We start from the raw sequence: 16000 nt of genomic DNA on the forward strand, positions 1-16000 counted from the left end.
ATGGACTTCATCCAAGCCGCAGACCAGCCTTTCAATATCTGGCATCACTGTTTCAAGTGAAGGTCTTGTTGAGCCCAGAGTATACATCGAACTGTACAATACTGCTTCAATTAGAAAATCCAGGGGTTTGATGCCATCCCATCATATCAATGGGGTGAAGGGTGTATTCCTTTTGCCAAGTTTTTGTTTATTCATTATCCACTCCAATTTCTTCTTGTATCTTAGTGTTAAATTTTGTTCAGGATTTCTTGAAAGGTCACTTTTCTGTTTTCTTCATATAGGTATGACTGGTTGCGTTCAAATAAATCATTCTCCACCTTGATGACCTTATCCAAAATGGAGTATATGTTCTTTCTAGATATTCTAATAGCCTTTCTCAAGCATAACGTTTTTAGTTTCGGAATTAAGAATTTGCATCCCTTCGGTAAATGTATTCTGTATATCGACATGGGATAAATGTTGTTCTTGCATTCCAATAGAAATTCTAGTTTGTAAATTTCTTGTATGTCCTAACTGGCATAGCTATTTTATACAACATTTTAGAGAAATTACCGGTACTGGTAATTTCTCACCTCTAAGCCTTTGGATTTCCGGTACAGTTCGAATGTAGTAAATGAGCAAACATTTTCGATCCTTTGAGGAATGCCAAGAATTTCAAATGTTTTCAAATACAAATGTTGAAAATGTTCCAAATTCTTGGCATTCCACAATCGGAACAATAGGAACCTGAAGCATGTAGTTTGAATGTAGTAAATGAGCAAACATTTTTGATAAAAGATCAAAAATGTTTGCTCATTTACTACATTCAAACTGTACCGGAAATCCAAAGGCTTAGAGGTGATACTTATTAGTACCAGTACCGGTAATTTCTCTAAAAAGTTGTATATAGTAGTAAATTTGCCCCTTTTACATAAAAGTGTTACAGTTCATGTAAGTTAATTTTATCGCAATAATTATAAATTGCAACTGTCATTTTATTAGCAGTTGTGTATTGTTTGTTGTTAGCATAGACCATTCAAGAAAGCAGAGCCCACACATTTTCCATGGAATTTGTCTGGAGTATGCAGCAGCCAGGCCATCATATCTATTCTTTGTTGTTTAAACCAGTTTCAGTGAATTTAGATACATGACAGAAAGCATTGTCTTGATGAAATAGCCATCCATTTCTTCCAATCAGTGGTTCAAATAACATATTTTAATGTTTTCTGAAGTCATTCTATCATTAATTGTGCCATTAATTAATTTGCCATTAAAAGCAAAGGCTGACCAAACCATGACTCCACCACCTCCCATCTGTCTGCTAATATATCCCTTTGGTTGCTTTCTTGAATCATGCCAATAATATCCATTATCATCTATTCCATCCAGATTAAACTTTTTTCATCTGAAAACACCATGTTTTTCCATTTGTTAGTTCAACTCATTACTGATTTTGTCTTTTCTAATTTGTTTTGTTTGAGGTCATTTGTAAGCTTAGGTTTTGCCTTGAGTTTAACATAGGCAACATCATCATTATTTTTGAAAACATTAGCAACTGTTGAATGAGACATTTTCAATGACAAACTAGCAGCAATGGCATGTGTAGACTTCCTTGTGAGGTGGCAAGATGGAAAACTCTTCTTTTCTTTCTTTCACTTAAAGAGCTTGTTTCTGACTAGATTTATTTATTTATCCCATATTAATCAACTGTTTGAATAACATTTTGAATTGCTCCAATAGATCTTTTCAGAAGTATCAAAATCTGTCTATAAGATTTTCCTTGTCCATGAAACAAAAAGATTTTTCTCACTTCTTTTCCTTGTGGCATTTTGTAAAAACTTAAGTCAGAATGATACAATTATTAGTGAGGTTGTGGCTGAAGTTTTCACCTCTAAAATGTGAACATCAAACATCAAGCGCTGCTATCTTGTAAGTGGTGATCGATGTTTGACATTCACATTTTAGAGATGAAAACTTCAACCACAACCTTGCTATTATGTGAAAGAGGGTAAATGATGTGCATTTTAATTTATATATTGCTTATTAAGTACTGTACATTCAATTATATGATGTAATACACACACTGTATGTATAATTATTTTATGGCAGATTTGGTTGCAATTTTTATATTAATTCATCACTCAGAAATTTGAATATTTTTATTTATGAATATGATGTATTTGTGAGTAATTATTTATAATAGTGAGCTTATTAATTGTTAAATTGATATATAATAAACATTGTGTGAAGTTATACACAAATTTCAAGTATATGTATAATTTCTTTACAGACCTTTTTATTATATTTGAAACTATAATAAGAATAAAAAACATTTGATACACTTGTAACAATCACTCTGTATTAACATAAAATTTAATATACTAGCTGAATTGTTAAAGTGCAGCTGAGACAAGGTAAACTTTAAACATTTTCTCAGTTACTGTCTATTCAGTTGAAGAAATTCCATGAAGAGAGAGGAGAAAAAAATCAGTTTCAAAATGCATTTCTTAATTTTTGTTTCAGTTTAAAAATATTCTTTTTGCTACTTTTTTCATGTTTGAGTAAATTTTGTTTTAAAAGAAGGATTAATAATATTTGTTAATTTTTTAATGATTACATTAAAAATTATTAACGAACAGCATTATCAGTAGAAACAATATCAATTAATTAAAATCAAAACCTTTTTTTATATCAATTCTTTTTCATTTTTTTTTCTATATATAAAAGTACATAAAAGAGAAAGGATATTTAGGAAAATGCAATTAAGTACAAGTTTGACAGAATCACTTATAATGGAAATAAGTAAAATAAAATTTAGCAGAACAAATTCTGAATATTAATCTTGAAGTGACTACATAAAGACAGACAAAGAATTAAGGAAACAGTGGATACTAAAAAGAAGGCCTGGAAACAAACTGAAGTGGTTAGAAAGTATATAAGACAGATAATTTTAAAATAAAAATTATCTATAATTATATCTAAACTATTAATACACTTATTAATTTGAAGCTCTTAATCTGAACTGAATTGTAGAATGAACACTTACTGAAATATATATAAATATTATATATATATTTTTTCAATTTCCATATTTATATCATTTTGGTTAAAATATCTGATACACTGAATTGCAAATAACTAGTAAAATGTCTAAATACTAAATTACTTATTTTATAGCTACATTATCATCAATCTAAAATTTGAGATTTCATTTTTGTGTTATTCTAACTAAATCTCTCTTTATGAAATTATTTCAATTTCTTATAATAATATAGATAAAATTTAAAAATCATTTACTAGAATAACAACATTCAAAAATAATTTATCAAAAAATAATGTACAGTCATTTACCTTGACATAATCAGAAAAAGCAAACTGTTGATATCTTTCTCTCAGAGAAGATTTATTTAATATACTCATGACAAAATCTTCTGGAACTAAAATATTACAACCTTGTTGCATGCATTCAATACCTAAATGTGTAAATATATTACATTTAAAAAATTTTTATTTTATTTTCAAATACCAGAAATTATAAAATTGAAATAAATTCTGATTAATTAATTAGATATATTATCTTTTTTTAAAATTTGACTTCAAATACAGTTGATTTACCTGTTGTGACTCCTTGAATAATTTGAATTTCAAAATGCATAGACCAGCAATCTTTGCAAAATGAATGGCCACATGCCAAATTACGAAAATGATCTCCTGACATGAACTGAAGACAGGTGGTACATTGCACTGATGGATTACTACGTAAAGCCTAAAAAGACAGATATTTAAATTGTAAATTATTGACTAGTAATGCTTAGTTACCCATTTTTGTATCTGGATATTCAAGTACTGAGTACACCCAAATATCTCGTAGACAGCTATTACTTAAATAATCAGACTCAAATATCTATTTAAAAGATTAGATACGTATTCTAAAAAAAATTGTAAATAAGCAAAATGATTTATTAAATCATTTCTATAATTTAATAATTTTTAATATATTTAGGTCATTTTAATTGAACATGCTTTCTAATCAATTATTGTTTTCAGTTTATAAAAGATCAGTTTTGCAAACTAAACTTTTTAATTAAAATGTTAAACTGAAAAAGATATCTTTTTAGAATTATCAACTATTAAAATTTACACTAAACGTTTAAAATTTAACATTTTATTACATAAATATAATTTATTTTGTTTTACTCTACAATCCTAAAACTATGAAGCTTCCAAAAATGCAGGGAAAAAGTTCCTTTATTAATTTGTAATAAATAACTATGAATCCGTGGGCCTTATGGCGTGATGAATCTAATCATAACACACATTTCCAATTTTTATTCATTAACGCATGTTGTCCCAGAATACATTTCGACTTAAGGGGGTTGTTGAAAAAGATGAATGCAATCTGGGACATCATATGTTAATGAATAAAAATTGGAAAGATGTTTGATGAATTTACCAATAAGGCCAGCAGGCTTATAGTTATTTATTACAAATTAAAGATAACAACAGATTAAAAGTTTATATCAAAGTTCCTTTTTTACTTATTATTCATTGATACATTTTTTTAATTTATTAAAATACAGTAAGACCCTGCTTAAAGTTTATTTCAGTTTTAAAAATTAATGATTTACATTATGAGCAAGGTAAATTCATTAATTAATAAACATCAAACTTAAGAAAGGAAAACAATTGGTAAATCCAGAATCAATCTTTTGAAAGAAATGTGAAAATTTCCCATTTATATGTGGATACACATGCTTTTATTGTGTACTACAAAATAAATTTGTAATCTTATTTTGGATAAAGTTAATACTGCGACACAACCGTAAAAAAAAATTACAGCTGATTTCCTTTTACTCAAAGAACTATCCTATCACATCATCCAGGGTCACCATCTTTGAAAACTGCTTTGTTGGCCAACACAATGACCAGGGAGAGGGAAAAGATAAAGGAGAAGATGCACTTCTTTTTCAAGCTACTCTCAATCGAAATGCCTTGTAAATGCTTTAATTTCATTGTATTTAGCACTAAATGAGGTTCTGCAAATAATGCAACAAGCCAAACAAATATAATCATTGTCATGAGTTAACCAAAAGTTAACTCAGGAATATGCTAAGTAAGACCAGAAGAGGCAGAAGAAGGAATGAAACAATAAGGAAAAGTTCAAGAATGAAAAATTTGGGGGAGAAGATAGAACAAATTAGACTGAAATAGTTAAAGGAAAAAAATAGAATACCAAAGTTGGTATTGGAGAAGAAGATGGAAGGAAGAAAACCTAGGAGAAAATCCAGAAAGAGGTGGATGGACAATATAGCCAAAGGCCTAAAACACAGGACTGACTGACTCTGAAAACAGTAATAGTTGCAGAGGAGTGGTGGAAAGATAGAAAGAGATGAAGGTCTTTGGTCCAAGGTCCAACCCAGGCTTCACTGGATTGAGGGCAAAGAAGAAACAGAGAAACAATCATTTGAATGTTGGATGAGATACTGCACTGAAACTTAGCCTGTAGACTTTATGGTAATTGGAATTATCAGTCAATGCCATCTTACCATTCATTCATCAGTATCTTACCATTCATTCATCAAAATGTAAATAATACCATATATTGTGTCTTAAGCCATTCTTTAAAAAGAATCTACCGTAACTTCATGGATGGACAAAGTTGTGTTTCACCATTTTAAAGCTTCATCACATACATGCAACTTGGTTCAGTCATATCTCATCATATCTCCAAAAGATGAGAAATAAAACTGAAATTAATTAAGTGGAAAACAAAGGTATTTCCATCAATTCTTGTGACACTAGTTTGCTTGAAATTTTTAGATTTGGCTATCTTAAGCAAAACCTTTTCTCTGCAAAGATGTGCTTGGTAACTGACCTATGGAAAAATCTTTGATAAAGCCTGGAGGAAATAGAATGAACACAAAAGAATACATACTTCATTACTCTGTCTAACAGTACATTTCAGTAAATAAAATCTTCTGTACATCTTATTTATTTTCTGCATTATATATACATTCTAATTTAATTTGAATGTGTTTGCTATAATCTAAAAAATGTAATTAATATACAAAAAATTTTTTCAATGAAATTTTTCACATCAAATTTTTAAAACTGTTTCACAAATATAAAGTTAGTTTTAATCTTATAAAATTTATTTTAAAATAAATAGCATTTAAATCACATTATTTCTCAAAGAAAGTCATTAACTATTAATGGCTATTATACAAACAATTGTCAAAAATACAAATTTGGGTTTTTCTACAAGAAATATTATCTTTCAAGCTATTTTTGATATTACAGTATTACATGATTAATTTTATCAATGCTTTTTTTCCCCAATTATAACTAAATATTTTTCTATGCACAAATTATGAAAAACCAACAATAGAAAATTATAAATATACTGACTTGATTATATACAATAATATAGCCTTTCGATAATTATACATGTTCATAACATATATAATAGTCCATAAAAATATATATTTTTTAATTAATATTTAGTTCCTTCCCAATTTTAACAATTTTTGCTAACCACTGATGATGAGAGAAAAAGATATTTAATATAAGAATAAAATAAATCCCAATCATTTTAGATCTTATCTTTGAATAAATTTAGTTACAACTTTGTAAGATTAAACTATTTAAACTCTTGCTAAATAAATTTATAACATCTTATTCAATTTCAGTTTAATAATAATAGAAAGGGTTGCATTTTTTATTGAACCAAATAATATTACCTCATGAAAGAAATAGGCAAATTATCCAACTATATTTATGATGTAAAAAGTATTAAACAGCATGTAAAAATACTGAAAGCCTTTTTTATAATGCAAGAGGGGACATCTGGAAACGGGAGTTGGTCAGCATAATTTGAAGTCTAAATGTTAAGAATGTTTGCCATGTACGTAAACTACTGTGTAGTCTGTCATTAGTAGCTGTCTTAGGAAGATGTAGTTTTGCTATCTTTGCTCTTTTTTAATATTATGAAACATTATTTGCTGCTATTAACTCTTTGTTGTTGTTGTTATTATTATGTTGGGTTAAGTGAGATATACTCAGTTAACACCGGTGGCTGTGTACTATGCCAGACCAAAGTCAAGGCATAGTAACCAAAACAGAAATTAAAGAAGTGTATCAGTGTGTGTGTCTGTATTCAGGAATTTTCTCACAATATGACATGTATTCAATATAGTGGCCTTCTGTAGTGTGATGTATGTGTTTCTATTCAATTGTGAATCTATGGTGTAGTTGTTGTCTGTATGCTGTCATGTTTGTTTCGAGTTTTGTGATGGTGTAATAAGTATGGATGATAAACTCATTCATTTCTACTGTCCATTTCATCTGTTGGCGTGGTTTTCCAGCCTTTGTGGTTTATGGATGCATTGCCACAGAAACACCAAGGCTGGGTTGGTTCCTCACATCTGTTGAGGGCATTGCAGTAGCCATGCTTGGGCCGGTGCTACTTTTGCCACTGGTAACCAAGGGAAACTGTGGCCTATTTTTCAAACGTGAGCCTCTGCCTAACCCATGAACCCAGACAACGTCCGAGCCAGTATCACACTTTGATCTGGTTATTACCATAATAAATATCTCCACAGAATGTGGGTGTGGTCACTCTTAGCTTCATTTCTCCCTATAGACCTTACTGGCATGGGTGTCCCTACCAGGAGCTTATGCTCCAGCCTGCATTGCCCTATGGATCAGTAAAATTACTGGGCTCTCCCACCACGACCAGGTGGTGACCACGGGAGAGTTGTTGTTGTTGTTGTTATTATTATTATTATTATAGCTAAAACAACCATGGAATCATTTAAAAAATGTGTAATATGAACAGAACTCAAAAATAGTCAATAAATTGCTGAAATTATAAGACTGATTTAATGAAAGTAATTATTTCATAGGAATCTAGAAAAAAAGATCTGGCATGAAAACTGTAACTGCTGCAAACTAGGCAGGTAACATTATTGGGCTGCAATTTGAAAAAAATTGTAGATCTATAAATTCCCACTGTCATCCATCCAGCCGTCTGTCTTTCCTTTATCTTGAGAATTGTGACAGATGAAAGACGAGAACATATATGGAAACCTTAGGGGCAGGAGACCCCGATTAACTATATATGAACTTCCAATGTAAAGCGAAGTCACTTTTTTTCAATTCAAAAATTTTCCTCTGAAAGGAGTTAATAAATGACTGACATGACTCAATTGCTAAAGGAAAAGTATATTATACAGGGGCAAGACAATGCTAATTTGAAGGTGGAGAGCATACATTTAAAATTAAATAAATTAAAAAATATGATTAAAAATTGCAGCCCAGCATTGTGATGATTTCATAATAAAATAATTAATAATCAATTATGTTATTTAGGCTTCTCAAGCAGGATGTTTGAATATTTATCTCATTTAATTTATTTTGTTTTTGATATTCTTTTCTTTTTCAAAATTCTCAAGGTTTTTTAATACCTCTCTTTTGATATAAACATCTCAAACCCTGATGTTATTAATCAAAACCAAACAATATATTATGGCAATTGTTTAGCTTTCACCTCTCTTTCAAAAATGATAATGTTTGATATTGTGTACCAGAATACTATCTAAACTGCAAAAAATCTTATCTGACAAGTTTAAAGATGCAAAGAAATCCTACAAAAACAATGAGACTGAAAATAAGCATAGTATTTTTTAAAGTGACGGTTAAAAGAAATATAATCCATTGTGCTATTTGCATTATGCTGAACAGGGTTTTAGAAGACATCAAAAATAGGACATTTTTTTTCTGTTGTCTACAGAAGGAAATCTCCACTTGATCAATGTAAGAATACATCAATAATCACAACTATGTCAAGATTGGATATTTTGTCAATTATAGAAGTATCCATCCATTAAATCAGTGCTCATTAAACTCACGTTTCACTAATACTTATAACTACAAAATAAATACTTAAACAAGATACAGATTACACTTTTTATTTATAAGATGAATCATTATTATATTAATTCAAAGATATACTCTAATTTTTAGCAATAAATTCTTTTTGTTTCACCCAATTCTCTAAAATATATAGACTTAAGATTATTCAAACTTTAGAATCTTACAATAAATAAAAAAGAAATCCTATTACTAATAGAATTTTATATTTTTAACTTATAACAACATTTATAATATTTAATATATAATTTAAAATAATCTAAAATGACAACCCAACATAACAATATATTATGAAATCATCCCTACCTGTATATCAATCTCTGAAGGTTTTCGTGGTTTAATTCTAGCATCTGCCAGTACTTCACTAATATCTTGTCTATATTTCTGAATAACTTCTGCCAATGCCCACATATGAGTGTGCAATAACATTTTTGCCAATGATGGCATTACCTGTTAAATAAAAAGTTTAAAAAGTTTAATATACATTAAATTAATATATAACGTTTATTATTTAAATATAATGAATTTTTGCATGAGATTTCTATCAAATTTCATATAATACATTCAATGGATGAAACTTTTTGATATACCACAATATTTCTTGCAAATTCTGTTAATCATTCAGAATTTAATTTTGTTCCATTAATTTGAGCAAAAATCTAGTTATAAATAATCCCTTCTAACTAGATTTTAGTGTGAATTCTCATGGCACACCCTACTAAAATGCAGTTAACAACAAAAAAAATCTCATCTAAAATAGTACAGTAGAAGCCGTTCTTCAGGTTAAGCCTTAATCCTCTCCCTCTCCTCCATGAGAAATTTTGAAAAATCCCTTCTTAGTAAGCATTTTCATGACGTACCCTAACCGTATACCAAATTTCACCTCTTTAGGTTCAGCAGTTTGCTCTGGGTGACGATGAATCAGTCAGTCAGTCAGGATATGTAATTTTATATATATAGATAATAACAAAAATTATCACTGTTTAGATATTAATAAAATTAAAAATATCAATTTTTTCAATAAATACAAACATATTATAATGACAAACAAAACTTAACCAAAAAGTAAAATCTGATAAACATTTTTTTCTAAAAACTGAGTTTAAACAAGTTAAATAAAAACAAAGTTATAAGTAATATTTATTTGACTTTAAACTCAGTTTTTAGAATAAAAATGTTTATCAGATTTTACTTTTTGGTTAAGTTTTATTTGTCATTATAATATGTTTGTATTTATTGTAAAAAATTGATATTTTTGATTTTATTAACATATAAACAGTGATAATTTTTGTTATTATTTTGCATAAATTGAAAAGTCAAAAATTAAAAAAATAATCATTTCATTTTTATTTATCTAGACTTTTGCTCAAATTAATGAAACAATTAAATTCTGAATGATTAACAGAATTTGCAAGAAATATTATGGCATATCAAAAAGTTTCATCCATTGACTGTATAATATGAATTTGCTAACACTTCTTTGGTATTAACTGAATTCTAAAATGCAATAAAAAATATTACAATATTAAAAAATTATAACTTTAGAACTATAAATTATAACTGCAGTAAACAATATTGAGAATGAATATTCATTCTCAATATTAAAAAATATACTAAAGACAGAATCTTTGTAAGCTGATGGCACAGTATAGCCCATAAGGCCAATTCACCAATAAATCAAAGTAATCCAATTCATCTTTTATAAACTAATGAATTCCAATGTATATTCATAAAACTGATAAATCTATTCAAAATGGTAAAGGGAATGGAATCTTGATCATATGAGTATTATAGTTTTTACATTTTCAACCAGTTTAAAATTTCCAGTAGATATTTCAAGGTATAAATGCTTTTTAGTTGATAATACAGTAGAATCTTGTTTTAACATATCACAGAACAAAGGATTTCTTGGAATAAAAATTTTTTTCCCATGACCAGTCAAATTAATGTAAGTTTACCTCCTTTTAGTGCACCTGTAACTTGCAATAACAGATTTTTTCTAGTCCCATTTATATTTCACATTATTTCAATGTTTAGTTAATATTTGGGTGTTTCTGGAAATCTGTAGAGTTCTAATCCAATCTCCCGAAAAACCTTGTAACCGGTGCAGTCCAAGTTGTTACGCAAACGTTTTTGGACCCTCACTAGGTCCTTCTTCAAGCGAAATTTTCTTTTTCCGGTATGGCCTCAACGTCGAGCTTGAACAGCATAGCGAGACGGCGGTACATTTCCTGGACCTGAGCATAGAGTTAGGGGAAAACAGCATTAATACCTCCATATACCGCAAGACGACAAATTTCCCGACTTACATACCGGCAGATTCTTGTGACCCCTACCAATACAAAATCGCGGCGTTCAGAGCTTTGGTCAGAAGGGCGCACACGCACTGCTCCACACGGGAAGCACGGAAACAGGAAATGAGGTACCTGCGGGAACTGGCATAAAGAGCACGGATTTGATGGATTAATTCGGAGATTGGAGAGGCAATATGCAGATGATACAAGTAGGACGCCACCCCCAACGGCGACATGGGAGAGCTAACACAACGAATGGTACCAGTAACCTACAACCCCAGGTTGGCATCGTTATATAGAAGTATCGCGAAAAAACAACGAATACGCATAGCATACAGACGATGCCCGTCGATGTTTCAAATACTACGTAATGATAAGGATGAACCGGACAGAAGAAAACTACCAGGGGTGTACGCGGTCCCTTTAAAGGACCATAGATTTGATAGAAATTTAATGTACATCGGCGCCACGAAACGATCAGTGGAGATTAGATGGAAGGAACATCAGCAAGACATTGGGGCTAACAGAAAAAGCACCGCACTTGCGATTTACGCCTCGGACCCGGAAATATCTGCGGACTTCGCGAATGCAAAACTCATCACCACCACTCGCCACACGGACCACCTCAGATGGTTGGAGCAAATGGAGATTTGTAAAGCCTTCGAGTACTCCCAACCAATCAATTCGAAGGACGAGATGAAGCTATCTTTAGCGTGGCAGGCTCTAATTCAAGACAACGGTTCGAAACAGTGAGGGCCAAATGAATAAAACAAGGGCCCTTAAGGAGAAGTCGCATCAAAAAAGTTACGATCAGACTGACGTTGGATGATTACGTCACGAAGATAAGCACGTGATCGTCGGACGAAAACTTTGGAATATTGGATAGCACGCGGTTTCCTTAGATTCGGAATTCGGACGATTCGAATTTTTATCCGTTGGGAGGATAGTATTCGATGGAACGGTCGAAAAAGAAAATTTCGCTTGAAGAAGGACCTAGTGAGGGTCCGAAAACGTTTGCGTAACAACTTGGACTGCACCGGTTACAAGGTTTTTCGGGAGATTGGATTAGTATTAACCCGGTGTGTATAGGTGAATTATATCTGTAGAGTTCAATGGTATACTTGTCACATCTGGGATATGAACAATTGAAGAATTGTACAAAGACAGTCACAAGGATTTATTAGGTGACGAGGAGTCACCTAATAAATATTAAGATGCTGATCCAAGTGTAGTGTCAAAATTCAGCAAGACACCCAGTCTTTCATGTCGTAAAGACCTTTCTGATGAGTTTCAGCATAAACAAACAACAGGCTATATGCAACATTGCTAATATCTAGCAGTTGTTGTATTCAATAGACAGAAAAGTAGCATCAAAACAAATTGACGGACAAATTTTTTAAAATAAATCATGAAATTGAGATTCTACTGTAGTTATTATGCAATCCTGAATTTTAAAGATAAATATGTATATCATTGAAACATTTGGGTCATATATTGATATTTAATCTCTTGTCATATTTATATGTAAATTTAATTCTTAAATATTTATTAAATTTATATGTTTAATTTAATTTAGTCTTCATTTTATATATAATAAAATATAAATTTTATAAATCACAGTACATTATTTACAAGAATTACATGTTCATGAATATATCTTTATTCTGTATATGTTTCATTAAGCTAAAAAGAAAGACTTAATTAAAACCAAACTTTAAAAAAAAATTTCATTAGTTGTTTAGCAAGACATTTTAATCATTTATTACATAAATATTTTTCTAAAAAATATGTTAAATTTTGAGTTAATTTCATACGGATTTATAACACAAACATTTATAAATTTTTTTACCATACCTGTAAATTGGCACATAAAGCTTCAACATTCTCATTTAAAAGCCTTTCAATATCTTCAATTGTCAAACAATCATATTCAAAATATTCAGGATCTATTTTTCGTGGATCTGTTTGGTCAATTTCTGCATCATCAGTATTATTATAATAATCTTCATAACCATCATCATCACTTTCTTCTAAATCCATATCAGATTCTATTCCTGACATCTAAAAATCACAATATTATCTACATAACCAACAACAAAAAAACCTGGCAATGAATATAACAAAAACTTTTCTTAAAGAGCATAGCATGTAAATTTCAAAAGAAAAATTTCATTTTAATAAATTATTGATAAGTTCATACAAAATGATATGTTTTGGGCAGATTTTTACTTTAAAAACATATAAATTAAACTAATTTAACTAACTCTTTAATGATAAATTTTCTTTTAATTGTATTAGACATAAAAAGCTTTCATCCTAATTTAAAATAATGAAATTTGTAATTTAATGAATTATAAATGTAGGAATCCAATAATTTTAAAACATTAAATAATTAGATATTCCCAATATATAACTCATTATTATTCACATAACAATTGTTCAATGTAATTTACATTATGTATTAAAAATATTCTCACTTATCAATAACTATTTTTGTTGTTCTGATTATTACATAATGCATCATAAAAAACAAATAATCAAGAAAAGATCCAAATAATGACAAGTTAAACTGCGCAAACAAAACCATATTTCAAATTTTTGACCAATACAAAAATAAAATCAGTTATAAAATAATGCAATATTTATTATTTTTATAAAGTGATATGTAGAATAAACTTTATACAGAGATCACTTAAACTGAAAATTACTAAACAAATAATAGTGATAAATATCATTAAAATAACCCTAAATAAGAAATAAAGAAATGGTATTAATTAATAATCACATAATCATTTACTAATACAACACAATGTTGTTTCTTGAATTTTTTTGCCAGGTAGTTGATAAAAATGGCTAGGTGAATCAGACTCTCTCATCCTATAAATAATCTTGTTCTTGTTTTTGAACAAGGTTGTTGATAACAACTTTGAAATCTTGGTTTGAAATTGGCAGCTCTGTTGTTTTGAAATCGTTATTTTGTCATTTTGTTGTTTTTTTTAAAAAAACATCAAATTAGTCTGATTTGATTTTTTTTGTCATTTATTTAGGGATTTTTATTAGGTTTTACTAAAACAAAAATTTTCACACATCTATGTGAATGTTTTTTAAACATGTCCACTTTTAAAACTTTTTAAAATATGTGAAAATTCAGTATTTTTAAAAGATATTCACAGAGGTATTAACTTGTTGGAAAGAACGCATATTTGTTTAAATTTTAAATGTGTTCTGGTAAACATGTGTTAAAAATTGGGATTAAACTACATTAAAAAAAATACAAAAAAGCCACACATTTTATATATATGTATATACAGTCAAACCTGTTTTTATGCGCTCTTTTCATGTGCGATTTGTTTTGTGCGGTATATGAAAATTTCAATCAAATTGGAACATAATTGACTCCTGTAAAATTTTTTATAACTCTATTGGATGTTTTCTATGACATCAGCAGGTTTTTTCATTTTTTATTCAGTAAAATTTTTTTCTCATACGTTTTTTCGGTCCCCTCTTATTTTAATAGCATAAAAACCATAAATATTATGTTATATTTGAACAGATGCGGTAAGTTAGCTCCCCTCCAGCTTTAGACTGCAGGTGTGAAATTTCACACCTTGTTAAATGAAATAACACTTCCTGCAGCTATATTTTTCAAATAAAATCATTATTTAACAATTATTTTTAACTTTTTAATGTTAGATTCGTTTTAAGTGGAAATAATTAATTAATATAAAAATTAAAATTCTTAGAGGATTTTTCTCCCCATTAGGTGTTGCAGAAAAAGGTCCAAGGAGTTAAAAAAGCAATTCCTAGTTATTTTGTACGGTTTCGAGTTATTTTCTACATGAGACTTTTTTTATGCGGTCCCTATTCACCGCATAAAAAAAAAATATTTTTTAATTGTGTTGCGAAAACTATTTTTTATAGCCACTCGTGAAGTTTCGCGCGATTTTTTTTATGCGTTTTCTTTTATGCGGTCCCTATCCCCCGCATAAAAACAGGTTTGACTGTACTTCTCATGAAGTTTTTCAGCTAGGCAACCAGAAAAATCATCTGCGTAGGACTCCCAGCAAAAAGTGGCAAATTTATAGTTAGGAAATGACAAAATTGTTTTATACATATTAAAAATGCCATCATAAAGCTATAACAAATATAAACTGAAAATAGAATGATATAGAGTAAAATCCACTTATTGTAATCACTTTCAGAATCACCTACACTAATAATAATTGCCTGTTATTAGCCTCATGTTGAGACTGAAAGTGAATAGAATGAGAATTCTGTGGTAATTTTGCTACACCTACAAGTATTTAAGCTAAACCAAAGTGTGTGTATATGTATGTGTATATATATATATATATGGTATATGGTGAAACTCCATTGTTAATTTTATCATTAGATGATATCAGGGCCCCCTAGTAATGGTTATGTAGATTTGCTCATTGCCAGGTTATACCATGTGTTCAGTGGTGATATTCGAAATATTTAACAAGGGGTTCGCTAGCAGAAAATTTTTCCCTGACAATCACCGACAAACGAAATGGAAGTTTTAGCTAGAAATAAATACAATACCTTTTCTTGCAATATATCTAACAATCAGTGGCGTATTTGTAACATAACGAGCCCTGGGTGAAGACCAGGCAACAATAGTATTTTAGTGCTGTCGACCTTTTCCTTTCTTTCTTTTTTTTTTTTAGGCAGAGAAATTCTTAACCGCGAAATGGCACTCCTCGTAATAGACAGATGTCATCATCTCTCTCGAGATACATTATCCTTTTTCTTTCGCTGTCCATAGCCCGACA

At 29.6% G+C, this 16000-nt stretch overlaps 1 protein-coding gene across 1 annotated transcript in view; it reads right to left on the reverse strand.

Moving 5' to 3' along the window:
* The window catches only part of ari-2 (E3 ubiquitin-protein ligase ari-2), a 67130-nt gene that overhangs the window by 37332 nt on the left and 13798 nt on the right, over window positions 1-16000 (reverse strand). The window contains exons 2-5 of the mRNA XM_067263803.1: window positions 13059-13265; window positions 9217-9360; window positions 3595-3745; window positions 3331-3452 (exon numbers count right to left, since the gene is read on the reverse strand). Coding sequence (XP_067119904.1) covers window positions 3331-3452; window positions 3595-3745; window positions 9217-9360; window positions 13059-13265 — 624 coding nt within the window. The remainder of the gene's footprint in view (window positions 1-3330; window positions 3453-3594; window positions 3746-9216; window positions 9361-13058; window positions 13266-16000) is intronic.

This window comes from Centruroides vittatus, unplaced genomic scaffold, assembly GCF_030686945.1.
Source record: "Centruroides vittatus isolate TY-2023 unplaced genomic scaffold, ASM3068694v2 contig_1035, whole genome shotgun sequence".
Lineage (NCBI taxonomy): Eukaryota > Metazoa > Arthropoda > Arachnida > Scorpiones > Buthidae > Centruroides > Centruroides vittatus.